Consider the following 24135-nt stretch of genomic DNA (forward strand, 5'->3'; position numbering starts at 1 on the left):
GATACATAAAAAGATTAAAAATTACATGTATGTGCTAAATTTCTATACACTTTATTTGTTACATTTATGATAAATGGATTTGAAAGTAGATAAAACACATTTGTGTCGGCCTTGGGTCATTAGAGTTTTTGTCTTTAAATTAACTTTGTCTGTGTGGTTTTCAGGTACTGCACTCTCAAAGACTGAATGAACCAGCATTGCAGCCATGGGTCATTGTGAGCATCACAGGGAAGGTTGAAGACGTCCACTGCACCTACTGTATATGGCCAGAAACTGCAGTTCTTCTAATGACCACTTGAGGGTCCAGTAGGGAATCAGTCCACATAGAGTCCCATGTTAAAATATTCAACTTTACAGCAGAAACAAGCATGTTTACAGCCTCGGGCATCTTTGCAGTAACAAAAATCTGACATAAAAGAATAATAAATGTTAGAGCTACAAGAAAACCTGATAAAAATAAGAAGATACTGACAAATCCGGTGATCTGGTGACTTCTTTAGTTTTGCCCTAAAAGCAAACACGTGTTCGTCTTTATTCTTTAAACATTGAGTGGTACTGTTAGCAGACCAATACCAGTATATATCTTAGGATCTATACTGGTTTGCACTGGGAGCAGCAGTTCCAGGAATTATTCTGGGGCCAGAATCAGGCAGGAGGAGAAGAGGGAAACCACAAAAGAAGTTCATGGATGTAGTGAAGGAGAACATGCAGAGGGTTGCTGTGACAGAGGAGGCGATAGGAGATAGAGGCCAATGATCCACTGTGGCGACCTCTAAATAAATGCACCATATAAGCCCACCCACTCACTCTGCATGGGGATAAAAGTTTGTATAATTTAGCTGTCTGCTTGACTTCCCCTCAGATTGTTTTTGTTGTTAGAGCCTTTTGGAGCGTTCGTCCATCTTGTATATACAGTCTATGTAAATGATTCTTTAACAACAGTTAAGAAGTGTGGTTGTTTCTGTTGTTCAAAAGTGAGAGTTGGCACTCATGTCTAAGTGTTATATCTCAGCCATAGGTTTAACTTGAAGAAGATACACCTGATTGTCACTTCTGGCTCAAAAAACCCAAAAGTAAAGTGACTGTGGCTACATCTATCTTTTATTTACAGTCTGTGGGTTTTCCAACAGCAGGAGAGTGTACTTGAATGCGAATGAACATCAGGTTATCCAGAGGAATTTGTGGATACACACAATACAGCAGGATCAATGTATTGGTGGTTTTCCATTGGACTGGATATGTGGATCCTAATTCTTCCATTTCCCCTTCCTTGTTTTACATTTGCTGTCTATTTAAAACCTAAAGTGTGAAAATCATGACATGCCCGAGGCACTGAAGTGGTAATTTGCAATTAAGCCATTTTCACTGCTGCTGAACCAGCCCGCTGATCAGCAGACCATTCAGACACAAGGACAATGTACTTAAGCTTCCATGGACTCTTAAGTTCACTTTCAATTTCACAGTCTCATCAGAATTCGTCCATGCATCTCTCAAAGCTGCCCAAAGCAAGGTTACACTCATTCAGCCGCTCCTCAGACCAGCTTTCTGCGCTCGGGTCTCTTAAAAACAGCTTCCATCCTCTCTGATCGAGCCTCATTCAAACCACTGTCTCATCCACCTCCTCATCTACAAGGCTTCCAATTGTTAATACTTCTCCCTCATTCATAGCTCGCTGTTTTTTCTTTGTTGTCTCACCTTCAGGTCTTCACTGCTGCTGAGTTTTGCCTGCTGGGCTCAAAAGATGCAGCTCATTTTAGTGTCAGCAGGAGTGAAACGACAGAAAAAAACCAAGGCAAACTGACTGTACTGTAGGTAGTGAAGTGTATGGAGGACCAAAGCTGTCGAAATAAAACTGTGAAATAAAACAATAATGAAATGGCCTGGTAAATAAATGGTAATGAACAAATATGATATCAAGTGCACCGCAGATATCAAAATAACCTTTATTTAAAATGTAAAAATTATATTTCTGCTTTAAATTGATTCTGTATTTGTTAACTTTTGTATTTGTTGCTGTAGTGAAGTCGGAGCTCAGCCTGAAGGTTGAATCTGGTGATTTACTGGTTCATCTGTGCTCCTACCGGTGAGTGTATAAATAACATGGACTCTGCATTTTCATGTCTCAATATAAGTTGATATTTCTTTCAAGCGAAGCGAAGTGCTAAGTTATCAGCTAATGCAGGCATACGTGATTAGAAAGCTGCACCCACAAAGTGTACAGGTCCATAGCACAGACTTGGATAACTGCTAATCTGTGCAAAGTAACAGATTAATAGCAGGTTAGATTGTTTGTCATAGAATTGCATTAGAAAGTGCTCTTAAAAGCTCCAGCATCACAAACACCTTGGAGAGGTCCAGATCAAAGATTCAGATTTAAACTTAGTAGACAGCTAGATGCTAAAACTGTTTGGTGTAGCAGACAGTAGACATGAGTATTTCTGCTGTAAACTTGAGTGTTTTAACACAGAGATGCCTAAGTGCCTTAAACTGGAATTCTTTTCAATGGCCACCAGGGGGTGCCTCTTCTGGTTGCAAAAACACTTCAGGTTCTCTGTGCTGACCTGTGGAAACAGTTTCCTGATGGCTTCATGGGCTCAGTCACACAATTCAGGTCGTACTTCTCTCTTTTCTGATAATGTTCTGTCCTGCTTCCTGGTCTTCCACGAAAACAGAAGTCTCTTTTCTTATTTCTTCTTATTATTAATATTTATATACATTTATTAGTTTCAGTTTTCCATATAGGTGTGCTGCCGCACTTTAATATTTAATATCGTTAATATTTATGTTAAAAAAAAATGCTGATTAAAGAAAGTTAACACTGATTTACATGACTGCAAATTTCCAGTTCAGCTTTCTGAGCTTTGTTAGAAGCAGAAAATCTGTGCTTGTGAACCGTATGCAAAAGAGGTTACTGAGAAAAGCTGTTGTTTGTGTTGTAGATCGCACCTGTCTTGTAAATCTACATGCATTTTCCAGCACTTCAAAAATAAATTGGACTTTGTTATATGACTTCACAGAACTGCAAAATCAAATGCTGTTTGAAGCCCTTCAAAGGGTCAAATAAATTTGACTTTATTATGTATTTGCCTTTATCTGTCACTGCAGCTCTACCAGGAAGTTGATCTGAGGAAAGAAACACCTGCCACTGTTTAAACAACCTCGCATCACCGTCTCTCTCGAGTATCGCTCGGCGGCTGAAGTGTAATAACACGGAGACAGACGACCCTGTGACAGAGCAGTGAGACTTTTAACGGTGATGGCTCTCTGGCACAGAGTCAACTGTAGGCAAGGATGCTGTTGTAAACAGTCCAACTGTTTAATAAAAAACAGCCAGAGGTGTCATGGCCAGATCCTAGAAGAAAAGAAGGCACTGGCAGCGTGTACCCGCATGTCATAGTGGTCCTTAAGCATACTATAGGGCTACTATAGGGACTACTGCACATGTGTGAGATTAACCAGCTGAACATCAACTAAAATGGAAAATTATTTTAAAAATTACAGTGTGTAAAATTTAGATCTCAGTAAATTGCAGATTTTTTGACTGGATCTGGAGCTTCTCTCTGTCTGTGTAAAGTGAATTGGTGTAATCAACTGTTTAACTCAGCTGTCAATGCCGGGTGAGAAGTGTGCACCTTTATTTACTCTGGAAGAGGTTGTAAAGGAGTGAGACGTGGCCAAAGAGTCAGAGAAGAACGTTTCTGTTGGTAAGTGCTGCTATATTTGCAGCTGTTAGCTTCTGTTAGCTGCTCTTAGTGAAATTGTCTAAAGTGAATATAACTTTGCTGGGCTCTGACACTTAGTAATAACCTCTTATACAATGTGAGAATATAATGAAACTGTTTGATTTTTAGGACTCTTGAACCTAACATTAGCCGAAATAATGTACCAGCTGCAGCTGTTGTTTAAGGCTCTTTTCAGCTGTCTGGGGATGGGAGGGTCGTGGCCAGTTTCTAGCCACGCACGTAAAATGCGATTAGCTGTGATGGTGATTTCCTTCCCACCCAGTTTATGAGAATGCTGGTCAACATGACTACACACTAATCTGTGTATATTTATGAGTACTACATAAAATTAAATAACCTAAAAAAAATTACTGACTGCACTTTTTAAAGGGAAATTTTGACTACAGAACCCAGGTTGTGTGTTTATTTCACTGAGGTTGGGCACGCACAGGAGGAAGTTACCGATGCGAAACACTCAAACAACAGTAAACGAGCCTACAAATGGCCACATAGGACTCAAACTCCAGTTGCCTGGGTGAAAGTCCAGCAAACACTTTGTATCAAACACTGCAGAAACAAGTAATGAAATAAAAGCCTAAAGTAATCAACCACTAAGACTGGGTGATTAATCAAGTCTTAAAATCAGTCATGATTTTTGGTAATGAGCGATTATCAAAATAAGATAATTTTCACTATAAAGCTCGTGTTTTTTTCTTTTCATGCAGATAAAGTTACAAAGTTAAAGCACTCCCCTTCACCTGTACAGTGGTGTTTTGTCACCCACTCCTGTTTCAACTTTGTGACTGACGTGTTTGTTGGCTGTGGGACTTCACGTGGTTATGTCAAGACATACCACAGTGGATGCCGTGGGCTGGCAGGGATTCAATTTGGCCCAGTGAGACGACCTTTATGTTGGAAAACACTTGATAATCTGGATCTGCCGCTATAAGTATTGTGGTGGGGCGTGGTCTGCGGTGCCGCTGCAGGGGAGGCGGACGCACCTGAGTGTTGTAGTTGTTGGCAAGTGTAATAAAAGTGTGTTTCTGAATGAATAATAATAATTGGATTAAATGAGATGAGAGTTGTTGACTGAAATATAAATTCTGGTTGTTTTCGCCTCTCACTCTCCCTTGTGCTCTTTCTAAGACTCTAAATCTCTTGAGACCTCATCAGCAGCATAAAAAATCCCCAAAAGAGCCTGAATAACCTCATTGTTCCTTTTCAGACTTTTTTCCATCTTGCTTCTGGTAGCTTGCTGAGTTTATACAATTGGTCATCTCTTAGTTTAAGCAGCCACACCAATGAGCTTTTGAAGGATCTCTCAGGACTTCTTTATCCCTCAATAAGGATCCTGAAAGTCCCACCTGATAGTTCCTGCAGTAGAAATCATCTCTACAGGGGTGATCATCTTAAAAATAAATGTATGAACAAGGACAATATAAATCAGAGCAGGTACCTGTGAACATGGAAATGTTTTTCTTATTTATGCATCTCCTTCTTTGTTCTCCTTTGGCTCTAGTGGTCCTGCAGTAAAAGGCACAGCAGACTAACAGCTAGAGAAAAAAACGATTTGTTTGGTCTCTCGCTTGTTATCTCCTGAGCTGTGAGCGGCGTTGCTGTTACCTCACTCGGAGTCAGTCAACCTGACGGGGAACAGGTGTGCTGTCGTAGTGATTACGGAACCTAACAAGCACAACTCGCAGTCAAAAACAAATTTTCCATTTCAATAATTCATACATAATTACCCCTGTGTTACCCGACAAATTGATACACAGCCAGAGTGTCATGTCTCCAATATCAGAGCCCTCCACATTACCTTCTCCACATCGCTGATTGTCCCTCCGCTATGGGGACAATGAAATGACACATTTCATTTTTTTCAAGGGCTCTCTGCAGCTGGATCAGAGTGCAGGGGCTAATGGGTTTTGGCCTCTTTGCTCCCACTTTGTGGAAGTACGAAGGCCGTGATCTTTTGTTGCTGTAATCACACCGGTCCTCTGCTGCCCGAGCTCATCACCACACCAGGTGATGACAAAGAAAGACGGGACCCAAAATAATAATGAACATGAAATATTTGTGTCTGATGCCACCGACTGTGCACCACAGAGATGGTTAGGAACTATGAGGGTGTTTAAAATCATTCCCACTAGCTTATATATCAAATATAAATATGTCAGTAGACTAATTTTGGGTAAATGTCACCCTTATGGCACTGCAAGAACTAAATGAAAGTGTCACTTCTACAGAAAAGCGTCACTGCAGAGAAAAACTGAGTTGGAGAGCATTTTGGGTTTCAAAACTTTAACCCACATAATCAGTGCTGTAGAAGATCAAATCACAGATGGCAGCCACTGCAAAGCTGCACTTTCTGGACACGTTTTCATTCTTGTAGCAGAAGAAGGATGGACACAAACTAAACTGCCTGTGAACAGTTCGTGCATGATTTGAGTAGAGAGGTCTTATTTAGTATAGATTTTAGGTGTTTAGGTGTTTTAAGGTGTACAAGTGCAGACGTGCCACCTGTTCAGCTCCTCCTGGTAAAAAAATCTAATCGGTCAGTTTTTTTACTCTTTTTCATGCTGCTGTAACACAAGAATTTTCACCCATGGAGTCAATAAAGTATCTATCTTTCTAAATGAGACATCTCCAAACCATCTAAACCTTTATCCTCATTATTATTGAGTCATCCTACTTGAGGGCTCTTTCATTCCTGTAGCGACACCTTGGTTCATGTTACCGGCAATAAGTCAGTCAGTAAGTCTTTTGTCTCGTCTCTAGCTTTCTGCAGCTGGTGTAGTTTCTCTTGAATTCAGCCAGTGACAACCTCCAGCTCACACCGGATGAGCAGGATGAGCTTGGGCACCTCCACGTGGCGCAGAAAAGGGACAATCCCCGAAACTGGGCATAAGCTGAAGGAGTGGGACGTGAGTGGAGTCAAAGAATGTCAGATGGATTGATACCAGGCTATGGTGGTGAAGAGGGCGAGGATGGAGGTAAAGGTTAATCTTTGACCCCATCCTGACCTATGGCCCTGAGCTGTGGGAGACAGAAACAGGTGGATGTTGCCACAGAGTAGAGCTGCTACTCCATTAGTCAGTTGAGATAGAAAGAGCACTAGGACTCTGAGCACCTCCCAGGTGAGGTGTTTTGGGGTTTTCCACCAAGAGAGCCTGGGGCAGAGCAACAACACAAGGAAGAGGTTATGTCTCTGAGCTGGTTTGGTTTCTCGTCATAGAGCTGGAGAAGGTGAGTGGGGAAAAGCTTGGATGAGCAGTAGAAAATGGTTGGAAAGCATCTACTCTGTATCTGTCTTTATGATTTTAAGTAAGCATTTTCTTTACCACGACTGAGATGCAAACTCTCCACCTTCAGTGAATTCTTCAGTAAGTCAGAAGTACAAAAAAAAGTTTGTTGCTTAGCTGCACAGTGGGAGGTCTCATCAGTAACTTTTCTCCAGATGACGACAGACACAAAGTTTGAATCAATCATTTAAAATGCAAGTCTTGTTCTCAAAACTTTTGTTTGTGACTTTACTGGAGATAAATATAACAACTGCGGTTAATATTCAAGCTTCGGGCGGTGTGAGATAATTATCTTACACTACTAATGTAGCCTCCTGGATTACTGGGAATGCTGCATTAGTAAATTAAAGGCTTGGCATTTGGCACATAAAAGTTTTTTTTTGTCATGCTGCCAGCAATGTTGGGTTATTAATATTCTGAACTTTTTTCTGCCACAAAAAAAAAAAAAAAAAAAAATCATCCAAAGCACAAAAGTTTGGGATTCAACATCCACACTGACAAACAGATGACAGTAAAGTTTATTTTCTGGACCGAGAATGATCTAATAAGTATTTAGCTGAGTGATTAATGTGAGGAAAGAGAGTTTAATCAGTGGAAATTCGGCTGAAAATGGCGGAGGATGGAGAGACAGACTGCAGGTCAAACAGTCGATCCTCTGATAAGAGAAGCTCGAGAAACAAACTCAACTCAATAAACTTCACACGCAAACACAAAACGAGCAGCCAAATTAACAAGAAGTCGGGTTTAATGAGAGGAAAAAGTCTGTAGGTACAGTACTTCTTTCCAGCACAAGCAGCTGAGCATCTCTGCAGAGATGCAGACGCTTCTTCTGCCAGTCTGACCTTTAACGAAAAGGTTAAAGATGAAGGACGGCGTGTCCAACTCTGCTGAGCTCGCAACTTGCTTAACAGCCTGGAGTGGGAATTGTTGGACCTTCCTGTAAAATTTCCTTGAAGGAAATTGAAGAAATATGTTTTTGCTAATTACCAGTTCAGTCTGTGACAGCAGACTGGTCCCCTGACCCCAATGTTTGTCAGAGGGGAGGAATTATGCTGCGATCTCTGATAATCCAAAAAGACCTTTTGAAACTTCCTCCCTGCTTTCTGCGTAACGACTACAGCATGAGGCTCAGAAACTCACGTCATTAGGATTCAAGGAGTTTTGCTCTGGCTTAAATTCCTCTGCAAGTCTGTTCAAGACCAATCCAAAGCACTATTTCAGTACCCAGCAGGTAGAAAAGCATGCTGTCGCTGTCAGTCACGCCTCTGCCCCACACACTCAGATTTCACCCCTTTAACCTCAACATCGACCAGGTCACCAGCGACCTCTCTGAGGGTACAGTTAGGATTTGCTTTAGCCAAATAAAGTCTCACACAAAGTTTGTGAAGTTTGGATGTTCTAAGTATAGAAGGCTTTTATAACCCTGACCCTTACTGGGTCACTGAGTTTGGTTTGTAACTTGCTTTAATCGGTTGTGTTTGTTTTTTGCTCTAATTTTGTTCTTCTGTCTGGCTTCAGTAACCAAAAGACTTTCCTAGTATGTTTAATATAACATACTGTGAAATGTGCAAATTTCCTGTAAATGTTTGATCTAATTTCACATAATGATGCAGAATAATTTTGAGACTTGGAGGAGAAAATGAAAGAAGTTCGTCTCTCACGTCCGGGCACGATATGTATGATTTCCAGAGACCTGGCAGTTTAAGGCTTCTTGGGCTGGAATCTGCTCGTTTTTCCAGGTGTTAAAGTTTTAATACCCCTCAGCAGCTGCATGGTATAGTAGTTATATTAGTTACTGCAGATTGAGGGTCCAAATACCAGTCAGGGCATGCCTCTGGTCAGGGTCTCAGGACAGACCCCTAATGCTGCTCAGCCTGAGAGTATGACTGAGAGACACAACTAACAGAAAAGCACACAGCTGGGTTTGTTTCCCCCTCAGGCCGTTTGCTGTTCATCATCTCCACTCTCTCCCCCCACCTTCCTGTCTCCTGTCGCTATTAGATATAAAAAGAAAGACTTTATTTATCCCAAAAGTGGGAAAATTAACTGCTTTCCAGCAGCCAAAACAACAAAAACAAGTTAGCTTAATGAAATAAATACAAGATCACCACAGCAGGTAGCTCCACATGTATGATTTGGCAGATTTGTACAACAGACACCCTTTCTGACATAACACCGTAGGGGATTTGTGTCTCCTGCTGGTATTGAACCAGCAACGTTTACAGTATGGAGCCAGTAAATTAATAAGAAATACAATGAATACAGATGTTGTGCAAATGTTTAAGACAGTGTTGAGCTGCATGTGCAGTAAGAGGTCAGCATGGTCAGGATCCATTAATTATCCACATCCATTCACCACACCCACGCTCGTTAGGATGAGCCCCCCGTCAGCTGATGGAGGAATCCAAACAATTTGCAATGAAGCAATAATTCTGAATAAAATGCATCTGAATTATATAAAATCCAAGTTTTGTTCATTCAAAAAACGAATCATTAAAGAAAATGTGATTGGTATGTAATAAGATTACTTAAAATCAGAATTTTGGGTGCAAATATTTTTCTTGCTGGTAGAAATCAGATTTAAAGTCTGGAAAACGAAAAAATTCATGTCCATGTGCACATTTTTCCACAGGAATGAGTTTTGTGCGCACAGGAAAAGCGGTATCAGTTTAAATAATAATAAAGGGTTGTTTAAAAAGAATTTATAAAGTGCTTTGAAAAGCAGGTGAAAGTAGAAAGCTTACAGGCTAGATGAAAATGAAAAGGCTGAATAAAATAAAGTTAAAAAGAAAGAAAAACATGAAGATGCAAAATAGAAATGAAATAATTCAGATGAAGGAAAATGGCTAGATACAAAATCTATAAAAGACATGTGGTGGCATCACACAAAATCAAAGGGATCTTGCTCAAAAAATGAAGTATATTAAGTAGTCTTACTTTTATCTTTGAAGGAAGTGCGTGTTTTGTGGATTGACTGAAAGCGTCAATCCACAAAACACAACAAATATTTTATCAAATCTGCAAACAAATTACACATTTTTGAGAGTTTTCTGTTCAATGAATGCTAAATCAAAACTGAAAGAAGTGAAGGAATACCCCAAAAAGCTGAGAACGGCATCGCTGCAGCCTTCTAGAATTAATCAAAGTGTGTGGTGTAGTAGCCCGCTGCACAGTGATTTGCAGAGCAGGTATTCAGCAGTACAGCACACTTGTCATGTGTTTGTAGTTGGCTTCAATGAGCACGAGCGTTCCTGCTGGTACAGTGACAGCGAGAGATCCTCAGCGCACGCTAATAACGCGTTTCTATCAGCAGAGCTAAAACCTGTTTGAATTCAGGGCTCAAATAAAGGGTAACAAACCGTGCTCTGCCATCTCTGCATTCAGCAGTCAGTTCGAAATACAAACAGAAGCACCTGTCCATCAAAAAAAATGTCAATTATTTATGGGAGAATCATCAGCTGACCTCAGAACAGCAGAGAAACTTCATGAATCTGTTATTTTTTGTTTCTTTCCACTGCAACACATCTCTGCTGTGCAGACCAGCTGAACTCGTCTAGCAGAACATGTGCTATCGTTGGCTGTTCAGTTTCTCAACACTCAAATTGCCATTAAATCAGAGTTTAGGAGATTTTAATTAGTTAGAGATTTTATTCATGCTGAGTGATTAAATCTAACTTGATATAACTGTTTGGAAAGTGTGACACAGCCGACCGTGACTTTGATCAGTTGCAGATGAGTCAGCCCATCAGAGAACAGCACTCAGACTCATTATTACTTGGCACTGAGAAGAGTAGACATGTGGCTCCTGTCAGCATGATTACTCACATCTAATAAAAAACACAGACACCTGTGGAGCCGACACAGCTGCATGAAAAGTAAAATTAAACTACACAGGGGACCATCGCTTCCATGACGTGCCCTCAGCGTCATGACTGACCCTAATGCTAGATTCGATAAGCCACAGACCCGAGCCCAGAATACTGCAACAGCTGCACACCTGCAAGCCACTCTGCAACCCTCCTCCACACCAGCTAATCCATTTCTTACCTTCGGGGAGATTTAACTCTGCTCTGCAGTTAATATGTATGGAAACGTGGTTTTTGCACAATTTAAGCTAACATAAGCTAGCATGAATCCCAAGAAGGAAACTTTTCCTGTAATTTTAATTTTTATTCTCATAAAATCCTGATTTAGAAAAATATTTTCTTTTGCAACATAAACTTTTAAACTTTTTATTCATATCAGCTTCAAACTTTATTACAGCAACTCTCTGAACTTCAAACTAGGAAAACAAATGATTGGATATTTGAAACTGAATTATTAACAGGTCTGTGCAGAGTGAACTTAAACACGGCATTAATACCTTTATTTTATTTTTGTTTAATTTTATATCTGTAACACATAAATCTATAATTATGTACATTGCATTATGAGCTTTTTTGAACTTTTAAAGTCATGCTAAAAACATGTAGGCTATGATCTCCACTGCAGTTAGAAAGCAAAATATTTTTGACTCGGCTGTTCTGAATTGAGGTTGATGACTTCGATAATGAGAATTACTCTGGATCGCACAAATGTATCATTTTTTTAAACCTTTGATGCTTTTCAATCAAAATAAACATCACAAAAATGAAAAAGATAATATTTTGATTTTTTTCAGATGAAGAAACTTTATTATTGCTGTCATGTTAGCTGACCTGAGATGTAAAGAAGTGTTTAAAAAGGAATGTTCTGCACTCAGCTTCACATCTGTTCGGGTTTCTAATGAGCTGCTTTATTTCTAAATGCTGAAAATGATCTCATTTAAGCCTCACTTTCCTTTTAGCCCTCTGCAGTGTGTATGGGGAAGCCTGTCACTGTTTCTGGGAAAGAAAAAAACTGTTTGTGCAGTTTGTTAGTTAAAGCTTCACTCACTGATAGGTGTAATAAGAGCAATTAAGAATAAATTTAGTCAATAAATAACAAATGAAGACAGACAGTTACTAATGTTCCCATAACTACTTTAAATGCTTTTAATTTTCTTTTGACTTTTGCAGCTTGCCTCCAATTTCATCGGTGTTTGTCTCGGCATAGTCTTGCCTTTTGTCTTATTCTGTCTCAACCAAAGCTTCTTTCCAAAGATTTTTGCTGGTGCAATAACTAGGCTTCCTACAAAGCTTTGTTTCATGTTTCAGACAGCATGAAACTAACAGCTGACAACATTCTGGGCCTGTATCTGTAAATGCTTTTGTTTGGAAGATATAACAGCAACAAATGAGACATTAAAAGGTCTTAAAAGTCTTAAAATAGTTTTTAAGATTATTTAATGTTTCTGATGCTGAGATAATACCAAAGATGAGTACCAAAAGCTGATAAATGACTTCATTCTAGTCTGTTTTAATTAAGATTGGATTTCTCAACCCTGACTTACGCCAAACCATATGATTTAAAACCTTCTGGACAAACAGTCTCTGTTAGCTGAATCACCTCAATTATTAATAAGAAACTGACAAAATAACAAGCCTGAGCTTGGCTGTTACTGGCATCTGTGATTGATAATGTGACTTCTAACCCGCTTTCATGTCCAGATTATTTGAAACTGTTATTAGCAAAATGTTCACATTAGTGTCGCCCACCCAACTGTCCCGATGCAGGTGGCACTTTTAATTGGCCGGGTGAGGCAGGGGTTGTTAGTCAAAAGGCTTCCTGTCAGGGTTAACTCTTTCATTTATTACCAAACTATTGAACTTTACTGTGCTGCTATAACTTCAGTTTTGTTTTTTTGATACAGAATTCAATTTTGGGATTGCTGTGATCCTCGTGTTCCCCGCCTTATCTAGGCTAATGTATTAGCTTAAGTCGCTGGTTAATGCCTCCAGGTGACAAAAAGTAATATTAGAATTCAGTTGGAGTAAAATTAGAGACTACCTAAAGAAAGTAAGACCAATAGTTGCCCTTTAACCCCTCTGTGTTCATGTGTTGCTGGCTTATTGTGTTAATTTTTAAAAGCTGTGCAGAAGATGAAAACCTGCTGATAAAAGCTAACTGCTAAAAGCTAACAAGCTAAAACAGTCATGCTATGATTCTCTTTGGGTCTATCACTGCAAGACCTTAAGATTTTAGTCATTTTCGACATGAAAGAAGTTTATGTGCATCTTTGAAGTTATACAGTACAGCTGGCGATGGAGGTCAACAAACTGAGCAATCAACTGTCATCACAGCTAACTGAAAAAATGGAAAGAAAAAAAAAAAGCTAAGGTTTTAACCTCAGGAGTTTTCCAATTAGAAAAACATGCTCGCCTCTGTCTCCCATTTCTGCACCACTACTTTCCTGCCACAGCTGTGTGAGAGGTCTGCCTCACTATTAGGCTAAAGTCTGGCATAATTAGCATAAAAGAAGAGAAGGGTAAGGGCCGGTAATCCTTGTTTGAGGACGTACAGTGCACTCGAGCATGAAGCCGTGACAAAAACGACACTAATTAGGACAGAAAGAAGGATATAAATCCAGCTGTAAACCCGCTGTACCTCTCTGTGAGTTCATTTGAACACATCCAGGGCGGGTTTCTCTGTATTTGTGGTCCTCGCTGAAAGTTAGTAACCTTTAGAAGTGGAGCGCTGCTCATGTAAAATTCAAACAGCCTTGGAGCATGCTAGCTCTGTCAGTTTGTGTTTGTATCCGCGGCGCCGTGAGCTCCTACCTGGGAGACGGGAGTCGTGGACATTTTGACACGTTGTTGAAACAGCACGCTCAGTATGCGGTTTTGTTGCTCCAAGTCAAACACACGGGTCCGCAGCTTCACACACTCCTCTTTGAGGTCCTGGAAACAAATACAAAATGGACAGATGACGGCGACTGACGGTGGCACTTCAGAGACATACACGTAAATCAGATGCTAATTTAGCAGCCACAGGGAACGACGGTGTATTCAACTAAAGATGCACATGATGGTGCTCGAAAACATGAGCAACCTGGAAAGGAGGACCTACAGAGGTGTGACTTAAGAGGGGGGCTAAGGTGGCGAAACCCCCATGATACCGCATGAAGTATACTTATAAACTATAGTCAATTTCTCACAGCCGCTGTGACCATTCTTCACATAAACTTACAGCAAAACCCTTCATATGTTACTTAAATATCAGACTTTCTGTGTATAGCATTGTTGGTCATGACAGGGTACTTCTGCCAGGGTTGTTTACAGGATTTCGCCACAGAGTGGGTCCAGGAACGAGACCAGGGAAAGAGAAAATGAGAATATTTGATGATAAATGGTAAATGGTAAATGGCCTGTATTTGTATAGCGCTTTACTAGTCCCTAAGGACCCCAAAGCGCTTTACATATCCAGTCATAATAAACAGAGCATACAGCGTGCAGCCTGCCTGAGAATACCCTGGGCGTGGCTGTGTCTCTTTCTGACTCCACTGCGGGTGCTCAATCGAATCGTGTCCACTCAAGACAGTATTTCAGTGCCGCAGAGACCCAGAAACAGAGCTCAGGTTGTCATTGCTTAAAATAGTGCTGGTTCTGTTTTTTAAGGAGCCTGTGTAGAGCTGCACAGAGCAGGAATGGAGTACATTTTCAAAAAAGACTGCTTCTGAAATGGTCCTGGTGTAATTTACCGTATTTTTTGGACCACAAGGCTCACCGGTTTATAAGGTGCACTGTCAATGAACGGGTCTGTTTTCATACATAAGGCGCATTAAGCGAAACAAAACAGTCAGATAAGTCAAACTTTACTCAACTCATTCTTCTTGCTTCCTCCAATTCCGTATCATTCATTCTTTAATGTTGAATTCTCTCACAGATGCTCTATTCCCGTGTCGTTGCAGTATATTAATGACTAACCTCGTATTATTGATGGATTATCTCAGTTGTTCTCCTGACTGAACTTTTATCGAGTAGAAAAAAGTTAGCGTTCATCCTACAGCTTCACTGTGTTTATGTTATGCAAACATAAACACATAGCTGTGTCGCTAGCGATCACAGAGCACATAATTATATACCAGTTAGCCTAACTTCAGTAACACTACAAACGTCACTTCTGTTTAGTTTTCTCTCTTCATTTATGTTGGAAGTGATAGCAGAGCTGTACGTTTGAATTTTTCCAGAAATCTCTCAGTCAGAACATGGTATATCATGATTAGGTGGAAACTAGCGAGCTAACTTCCTGCTAACTTCTAACTCTAATAAATTTTGTTTTCATGGATGCCTGGATGTACAACTTAATTGTTACACCTGGTAAAGCAGTCACACTGATCATTTTATTAAAGATGAAAGAATTTAGATCGTTTTTAACTCTCAGTGATGCCGCAGTGTTTGTTTGACTTTGGGACCTGAAGCGGAGTTTGGTCTCGGATTACTCCGTGAGGCTCCTGACTACGGTAGCCGTAATGCTCCGACAATGTACAAACCTTTTGCGTGAGAAGAGCCTGGACCACCTGATTAGCCACCTGAAAGAGACGAGAAGGAACAATGTGTTTAAAAAAGTTTGGTCATTATTTTAAGAGTTGAACTTTGTGACTTTGAGATGCAAAGAGATTGTAAAACGACCGAGAATAAAGTTCAAAAATGAGGATTTAGAGGCGTGGACGGTGCCGTGAGGACAAACTGACATGGCGTTGCATCAGAGTCGGGCTCGTTGAAACCACACAGCTGTTGCCCGCGGTTACTGCATGTCTGACCACAGAAAATATACACATGGTTAATGTTGATGTCCTAACTTTTTCATTCTGTATAGTGATGGGTCGTTCGCGAACGAAATGGCTCTTAGAGCCGACTCTTTGACGTGAACGACGCGAGCCGGCTCCTTATCGCGAGCCGTCACGTGGGTTTTTTTTTTTTTTCTTTCTCTCAGCCTCTCTCTCGCACTTTTTTTCCGCTTCACTCTGCACGCGAGCCTTGTGCTTTACGCTGGGCAGAGGGGGGAGGGGCGGTAGTTACACTCAGTAGCACAGGAACAGAGCCAGAGAGAGAGAAAGAGAGGCAGGGACAACAACATTAGAAAGGTATAGTAATCATCCACAACTATTTTCGGTTGCAGATGATAAAGGATTGAGAAAGTTTATTCATGCAGGTCCATATGACAGAGAATATGCATGTTCTTTTAGTTTTCATATTATAATTTATATTTAATTGTGTTGTGGTTTGCAGTGTTTTGTGTTCTTTTCACTTTAAATTTGTGAAAGGAAAAAGCTGAAAATTTAAATAGTTAAAACTTGAAATGTGAATAGTTGATTTTTGTATTATATGATTTATTTATTACATTTTATGTGGAGTGAATAAATAAAAGTATATTTACGGTGGCCCCTAGAGACAAAGCACATACAAACTTCAAATCACGTACGAACTCTGAAGCATGTACAAACTCCAAAACACGTAAAAACACGTACAAACTCCAAAACACGTAAAAACTCCAAAACACGTAAAAACACGTACAAACTCCGAAGCACGTAAAAACTCAGAAGCATATAAAAACTCAGAAGCACATAAAAACTCAAAACACGTACAAAAGACAACAGAAGTGCTCCAGGATGCTGGGCGCAGTGTTGAGCCTTTGTTATCTTGTGGCTACACAAGCCAGCAAGTACCAACGACCGGATTTGGTGTGTGGTAATAACAGGTAAATGAACTTTTTTTTTAATTATTTGAATATATATGAGTGCCTGTGTATAAATACACAAACAATACACACATGCTTTCAATTGTGTAATTTAAGTGATCTAGTAGCTCTGCTTTGGAAGTTCAGTTCATGCTAGAAATGTGTTTTGGAGTTTGTACGTGTTTTGTCTCTAGGGGCCACCGCATATATTTATATATAAACATATATAAATAAAACCACTTGTTTTTACGTTAGTAATTCCTTTTGTGCATAATTTTATATTATTGTTAGTAATAAATTAATTAAAGCAACAAAACAACCTGAAGAGCCGGTTCGGAGCCGAAAGAGCCGACTCTTTTTAGTGAGCCGAACCGAAAGAGCCGGTTCTCTAAAAAGAGCCGGAAATCCCATCACTAATTCTGTATTCTGTGTGAATTTCTGCAGGAAGAAGAAAAAGTTCAGCTCAGTTGTATGGATTGATTTTTAAAAAAAGAAGAAGAAGACTAATCTGAAACGCTTTCTTTCCTGCTTATTTTGATTTCTGAAGTGGAGGCATACAATATATCTTGGCACTGGAATAATAAGTATGTTTTGATTCTTTTGTATGTGGGCCACAAAATTATTTCCCTCCACCTCTTTCATCTCTCTATCAAAACGCCTTGCCTCAGCTCATTCAGATGATGACAGGAAACCATCTCAATGCCCCCCCCCCCCCCCCCCCCCCAAAAAAAAAAAGAAAAAAAATCATCTGCATAATGAGACTGAAAAGCAGCAGAAGCGGTGGCGGTAGCAGAGAAATTAATCCCACAGAAGAAACTCTGAAATATCTGTCCTCAGCCAGATTCTCATGGGCAGCAATCTCCATGGTACCAAGCCCATTAGCGAAGGCTGCTAAAAAACTAAAGTGGCACTGTCGTGGTGGCTGGAGAGAGATGCAAGAAAAGATGGAGAGACTTTCAAAGTGCTGTCAGAGGGAAGGAGTGCAGTTAGACAGCCTCGTGTTAGAGGTGAGAGTCCGTGCTCCTGAACGCCGAGACTCACTTCTTCATATCGCCAGGAGCTCTGCTGTCTGTCTACTTCAATTAAAGATCTGGGCATCCCTCTGTAGACTCCACCAGTGCTCATAATAAACAAAGTGTGTTTGTGCGTCTCCTGCTGTAGCTACAATCACAAGACTGTCGGAGTCCTGAGAAGTAGACAGCACTGTGTGGACATTTTAGTTTTTTGTTTGTTTGGTTTTTTTTTTTTTTGGGGGGGGGGGGGGTAATTCATCTTACACTCCAAGAAATAATCCTCTCTACATTCATTTACCTTTTGGATGGTTGGAATTGGAAAGGTTGTTGATGTGAAAACAACATGTAAATTACCACAGTGAGCTGCATCCAGAGTATATACAGGGCATCCACAGCATTAGGACAAACTCAGGCCTCGGTCACACACACCTGTTCAGAAAAATGGTATCCCCTGATTGGTTGGAGAGTGGTTGCTGGGCATTGCTAGGTGAAATTGGTTGCAAACAGGTACGTGGTGCTGCGAGAAAAACTTCCTTGGAATTTCTTTGATCACTAGCAGGTTGCTGGGTTTAGCTGCAACAGTTTGGCTGGAAGATGCTGACTTGTCTGCAAACACTGGATAGTCAGGCAGTGCTTGCAGATAAGCTGATTAACCTGCAGGTGACGCAGGGCAATCACAAGGAGGTTTTTCTTAACTTGCTTTCCACCAAGGGAGGCCCCTTTAAAGTTTACATATATCTAACTGAGTCCGAGATTGATGTCTTGGGTTTTTTGCAGTTTCTCTGAGCGTTACATTGTTCCGACCTTGGTGATAAATTAGTTGGGACGTTCAGTCCTAGGAAGACTGGCAGCTGTCCTGATGTTTTCCACTCATGAACAATCCTTCTCACTGGAGAATGATGGACTTCAAATTGTTTGGAAAGAACCTTATAACCCTTTGCAGAACTGATTGGGCATCACTGCTGATGTCTGTCGTCCTCAGCATTCTGCTACCATACACCTACTTCTGCATTTTGGCTTGATTACTGTTCAATAAATGACTCTGTGTCATATGTCATGTGCTTTTGTTCATCTCAGGTTGTTTTTATTTCATTTTTAGACCTGATAAGAATTACAGATGAGTTTCATTATGTCTTTTATGACTTTGTCTGTCTATGGACAGTCCAGTACAGTCTATGGATGCAGCCTGCTTATCAAGCTAGCCAGCATTAGATCTCGTAACTAAACGTGTAACGGTGTAAACTTCTGTTTTTTATGTGCAGTCTTTTTAGGGTTTTATGAGGACTGACTCACTGTAGGTTGGTACTGTATACCAGCTAAATTTTTCAGACCCTAAAAATGCCATTTACTGGAGAATGACCATTTTTGGTGGTACAAATCAGTGCAAATATAAGCCTTAATTATAAGCCTTAATTATTAATGAAAAATAAAAGTGTGATTTCATTGTAAATACATGCTGTATATCTTCTGCAGTGTGGGAGCACTCACCTCATCCAAACAGCGTTCGTACTGCTTCCTCTGGTTATCGTTTTCCATCGACAGAGCCGAGTTTTCTGCCTGCAGACACAAAACGCACGCATGCAAACTGCATTAATAATTTCTGAACGCACTCATATAAATAAGAAAATAAACAAAAATATGTAGGATAGAAAATGTGATTAATTATAGAACTATGAGAAACGTTAAAGGTCTTGATGCTGTTTTCTCTGGATGGAGGTGAGTTGTCTATCTAGACAGTACTCTCCCTGAAGCACTTGGATTTGTTGGTTTCACTGGAGAGAGATGGTCGTAAATGAACGATGCCTTAAATTTCAGGCATCCCAACTTAATCCTGCAGACCCTCACTGTGTCTGCGAGGCTGACCTGAGGTACCTCAGCTATAATTCAATTACTGACAGAGGTTCAGGCCCGACACCATTCTGGGAACTCAGCGGGCGACTTTCTACACAAGTGATTATTCTTGTAAATCTGAAAGGCCAGGCCACCTGAGCTGGCTTGTTTTCACTTAGTGTTGTGGGCAACTCCTCGGAACAACAAGTTCACAGAAGATCACAGAAATGGCTGATCACAGGAATGAACAGAGTTCAAAGAAGAACTCGCCCCACACAGATCAACACCACCTGTATCCCTGTGCAGCAGGCAGAGGTAAACAACACAGTATTTCAGCAGCTGAAATGATGCTGATTACTGGCTTCAGGCGTGAGGAAACGGTTTACTTGACTCTTAAAATGAGAACTTTGGAGATTTAAATGTGGGTTAGGTAGCTTTGTCATGTTTTAAACCCTCATTTTCTATTGAAGTCTAAACTGACTAACTTAATAAATAAGACATCCCCCGACTCTTTTGGAAGAGGACTGAGGTCACATTGACCTTTTGTCCTTCACATAGACTGTTAGAGGGATCTGTGACTTTCTGCTCCAAGTGCCTAAATTCCCCATTTGGTTAAAGCATCTACAGGAAGCCACGCCGGCTAAAGTCAACTTAGAAATGAAGTCCACCCGTCAGACTCGCTGGTCACACCTGGTTTAAAGAACAAGATGGCGATGGACAAAACATCTTGAAGCTTCATAACCACTGAGTGGCATCTTTCATACTGTCTATGAATCCTAGCTAGCCAGCTCTAACTTAGCATCTGTCTGGCATTGGCTGCTGTGTCTTGTGCAGCTTGGCTGTGTCAGTGTGTGTCTTTGTCCTGTCTTCCTCCTCTCGCTCCTAACTGGTCACAGCAGTTGGCCACCCCTCCCTGAGCCTGGTTCATCCAGAGCTTTCTTCCTGTTAAAAGGGAGTTTTTCCTTCCCACTGTCCCCAAGTGCTTGCTCATAGAGGGTCATTTGATTGTTGGGGTTTGCTCTATCTTATTGAAGGTTTTTTTTTTTATATATATATATATAATGCAAAGCACCTTGAGATAAGATAGATAAGATAAGATACCTTTATTAGTCCCACGAGTGGGAAATTTCATGTCTGGGCAACTGGGCAACTGTTATTGTGATTTGGCACTATATAAATGAACTGAACTGGACTGAATTGTCATTATACTGATACTTGTGTAAAGTGTAGAAGTAAATTTAAATCTAATTTGATATACAAAGAGGTGTTTACAAAGGTTATAAAGCTAGTTATGTAGCTATTTGGTGGTTACGTGTTTTGATATTTACATGTTTACATGTTTGAATGTTTAGACATGCATGTTCAAACATGTAATAAGTATGTGTTATATCTACCTGGTTGTTTTCCCTGTTTTGATCTGAGTATAAGATTTCCTGGCTTCTGAGAGGCCAGTGAAGTATTCATGAGGGCGGCACACAGGAAGTGTGGGTTGTTGTTGCTGTGTGCTGAGAGTAACGCGGCTGCTAAAAAGTTATCCGTCTCCATCTTGCTGTTCCTAATTATTCAGAGAGATTCCGAACCATCTAGTGAACCCTCACGTTACACTTGCATGAAGTATATCTGCTGGTATCGCAGTACATACAGTCCTATGCATGTCTTATAGTGTTTGCAAATACAAGCTGTGCGTTTGTGCGTGTGCAAGTTCTGGTACTGTACTTTGAGTCTTTCAGCCTGTTATGTTATGAGTTCACACTTGCTCTTGCAGTTGCATTACACCATCTTTACAAATGAGCCTGATGGATTAATGTGTCAATGTGTAGATTGCAAGTAAAAAAAAAGTTTATAGGTGTCAATCAATCTGGCTTGAAATAAATTGTTTTTGCATCTGCGAAACATATTAAACCCCCACAAAGTGATCCTGCATGTACAGATAAATCACTTGCAAAGCTGTAAATGTTTGGCAGCACGCTTACAGTCGGGCTCCCTCGTCCTTGTTTGTGCACCGTTAACTTGTTCGATCTGCAGAAACCATCACATCAATCAGTGTTTCAGACTTAACTGTCAACTTTCACTGAAAACTCAGACTTGGTGGAGGAGCTGAGCAGTTCAGCAGTTCCCCTCAGTTAGAAGAAAGTCGGTTCACTCTGTTTTTATTATTTATATTCTCACTTTTTGGAGGTTTTCAAAGCAAATATTTTACTTTCTGTGGCGGACTATGTGGAAGGTGCCCAAGTGTGCCATAATGACTGGAAAGTAGTTTGAACCTAAATTGAAAACTCTCTAATGTGCATCTCTCTCTCACTCTTCAGTTTGACATTAAAGTTTAATTACAATGTGGATAAAATAAAGGCAGCCACCATGAAGAAGCAACAGCGTGAAAGCCACAAAAACACACTCCGAATCATCCATTTAGGGTCATCAGAGTAGGCAGGAAAATTGATGCAATTTAAGGTGTTCTTTTATTTTAAAAAACCATCATTAATGACAAACTCGTTATACAGGCTTTGACCAGGTTATTACCAAGGAAAATTAACTTTCACTAAAATATCACTGCAAATCATGCATGGACTGATGCCGGAAATCACTAAACTCATGCTGGATGCAAAATTAGACACACATACTGTACAGTGCTATGAAAAAGTATCCACCAGCATCCTGACTTCTTATTCTTTTGCATATTTGTCACACTTACATGTTTCAGATCACCAAACAAATGTTTATGCCATGCAAAGATTACTTGACTTAATAAAGAAAGCAGTTTAATTTGTTAAAGGAAATAAATTATCCAAACTGTGTGAAAAAGTAATCGCCCCCCTTGTTGGCCTCTATTAGCTGGTTGGGGCACCCTTGGGAGCAAAAACTGTAATCAAGCATTTAATATAACTGGCAACAAGTCTTTCACATCACTGTGGAGGAATTTTTTGCCTGATCTTCTTTGCAGAATTGTTTTATTTCAGCCTCGACCTACATCTGAGGTTTTTCAAGCTCAATTCTTATTTACCTCCAGGGTTTGACTTGGCCACTCAAATTTTGGTTTCAGGCAGACTTCCTGTTTTGTTTCAGATGATTGTCCTGCCTCATAGGCTAAGAGCAGCTGAGCTTCAAGGCAGGAATTTATGGCTGGACGTTCTCCTTCAGAAGAATCATGAATTCAGTAAAAGGCAGAATTCATGGTTCCATCAATTACGGCAAGTCATCCTGAAGCAGCAAAGCAGCCGCAGACCATTACACTACCGCCACCATGTCTGACTGCTGGTATGAGGTTTGAGTCCCATTACAATCCAGATGTAATGGGACTCAAACCTTCCAAAAAGTTAAGCTTTTTCTTGTCAGTCCACAGAATATTTTCTGAAAGTCTTTGGGATCATCAGGATGGTTTTTCCCAAATGTGAGATGAGCCTTTGTGTTATTTATGGTCAGCAGTGATTTTTGTCTTGAACTCTCCCATGGATTCCATTTTTGCAGAGTCTCTTTCTTATTGTTGAATCATGAATTCTGACCTTAACTGAGACATGATAAACCTATGGTTCTTTAATGTTGTTCTGGGTTCTTTTGTGACCTTGACCTCCTGACTCGTTGATGTGCTCTTGGAATAATTTTAGTCAGCCAGTTACTCCTGTGGCCACTTCACCACCAGTCCAAGTTTTCTTCATTTGTAGATAATGGCTCCCACCGTAGTGCAACGGAATCCAACGACTAAGAAATGGTTTTATAACCCTTACCATACTGATAGATGTGTTGCTTTTTCAGATCTTTTTGCCTATTTCAATTTGTCAGACAGCTTCTGTTTAAGTCATTTCTTGATACAACAGGTTTAAAAAAAATTTAAAACTTTGAAAACTGTTAAATTTTAAAAAAGAAAGAAATGTATGATCAGTAACCCCATTAAAAAGAAGAATTTGTATCCCTGAAGCAGCAGCAGATTAAATTTCATGAGTATTTCATGGACTGCTGTGAGACTGTGTTGAACAGCCAACAGAACAACACAAGCAAAGCCGAGTGAATTCACTCTTTTTTTTTCTCCGTTTTTCTTCTGTGAGGCTTTTCAGTGGATATAAGCTCCATCAACAATGGCTGCCCGAGATCTCAGCAGATGGCGAGTCCTATGACCTATTCAGCAGGGAAGATGTAACGGGGGGTGGGGGGGTGCATACTGTACATTCACTGGAACACTGACTCCAAATGTTAACTACCCTGGCAGCCTTTTAATTATCACCTCCTGGATATGAATAACTCCTTTGTCTTCTGCAGTTTCTGTGCCCTTAGGACCGCGCTTCAACATAATAGAGCCTCTTTTGTTGTCCTATTCAAAGATGGACAGAGGCCTTACAAAACACGATGTGTGTGCTTGTTTTTCTTCTGCTTTGCTCACTGTTTAAAAAAAATGAAAGCACCATACAGACTTGGATGCTCTGAGCAACATATAATGGCTGTTAATTATCATTTGCAAGCAATTCAATTTACCCCTTAACATCCACCAGGTTACTGGCAAACCATGTAGGGGTAGGGTTATGCCTGCACATTGTCCACATGCTAAAAAAGCATAGTTTCAGAAACTAGAAGATTTATGTGTTAATTTAAAGTCTCGTACATGCCATTGGACAACAAGATTTCCTTCTGAATATGCGAAATAACTGAAAATGCCATACAAAAATGTGACCCTAAATCTAAATCTGAACAGGTAACGTGTAA

The 24135-nt window shown here is 40.3% G+C and overlaps 1 protein-coding gene across 1 annotated transcript in view; it reads right to left on the reverse strand.

Moving 5' to 3' along the window:
- LOC308409585 (nck-associated protein 5-like) overlaps positions 1–24135 on the reverse strand; it is a 97252-nt gene that overhangs the window by 37563 nt on the left and 35554 nt on the right. Inside the window, exons 5-7 of the mRNA XM_080902434.1 lie at positions 19102–19170; positions 15414–15452; positions 13702–13821 (exon numbers count right to left, since the gene is read on the reverse strand). Coding sequence (XP_080758560.1) covers positions 13702–13821; positions 15414–15452; positions 19102–19170 — 228 coding nt within the window. The remainder of the gene's footprint in view (positions 1–13701; positions 13822–15413; positions 15453–19101; positions 19171–24135) is intronic.

The sequence above is a fragment of the Rhamphochromis sp. 'chilingali' genome, assembly GCF_963969265.1.
Source record: "Rhamphochromis sp. 'chilingali' genome assembly, chromosome: 14".
Lineage (NCBI taxonomy): Eukaryota > Metazoa > Chordata > Actinopteri > Cichliformes > Cichlidae > Rhamphochromis > Rhamphochromis sp. 'chilingali'.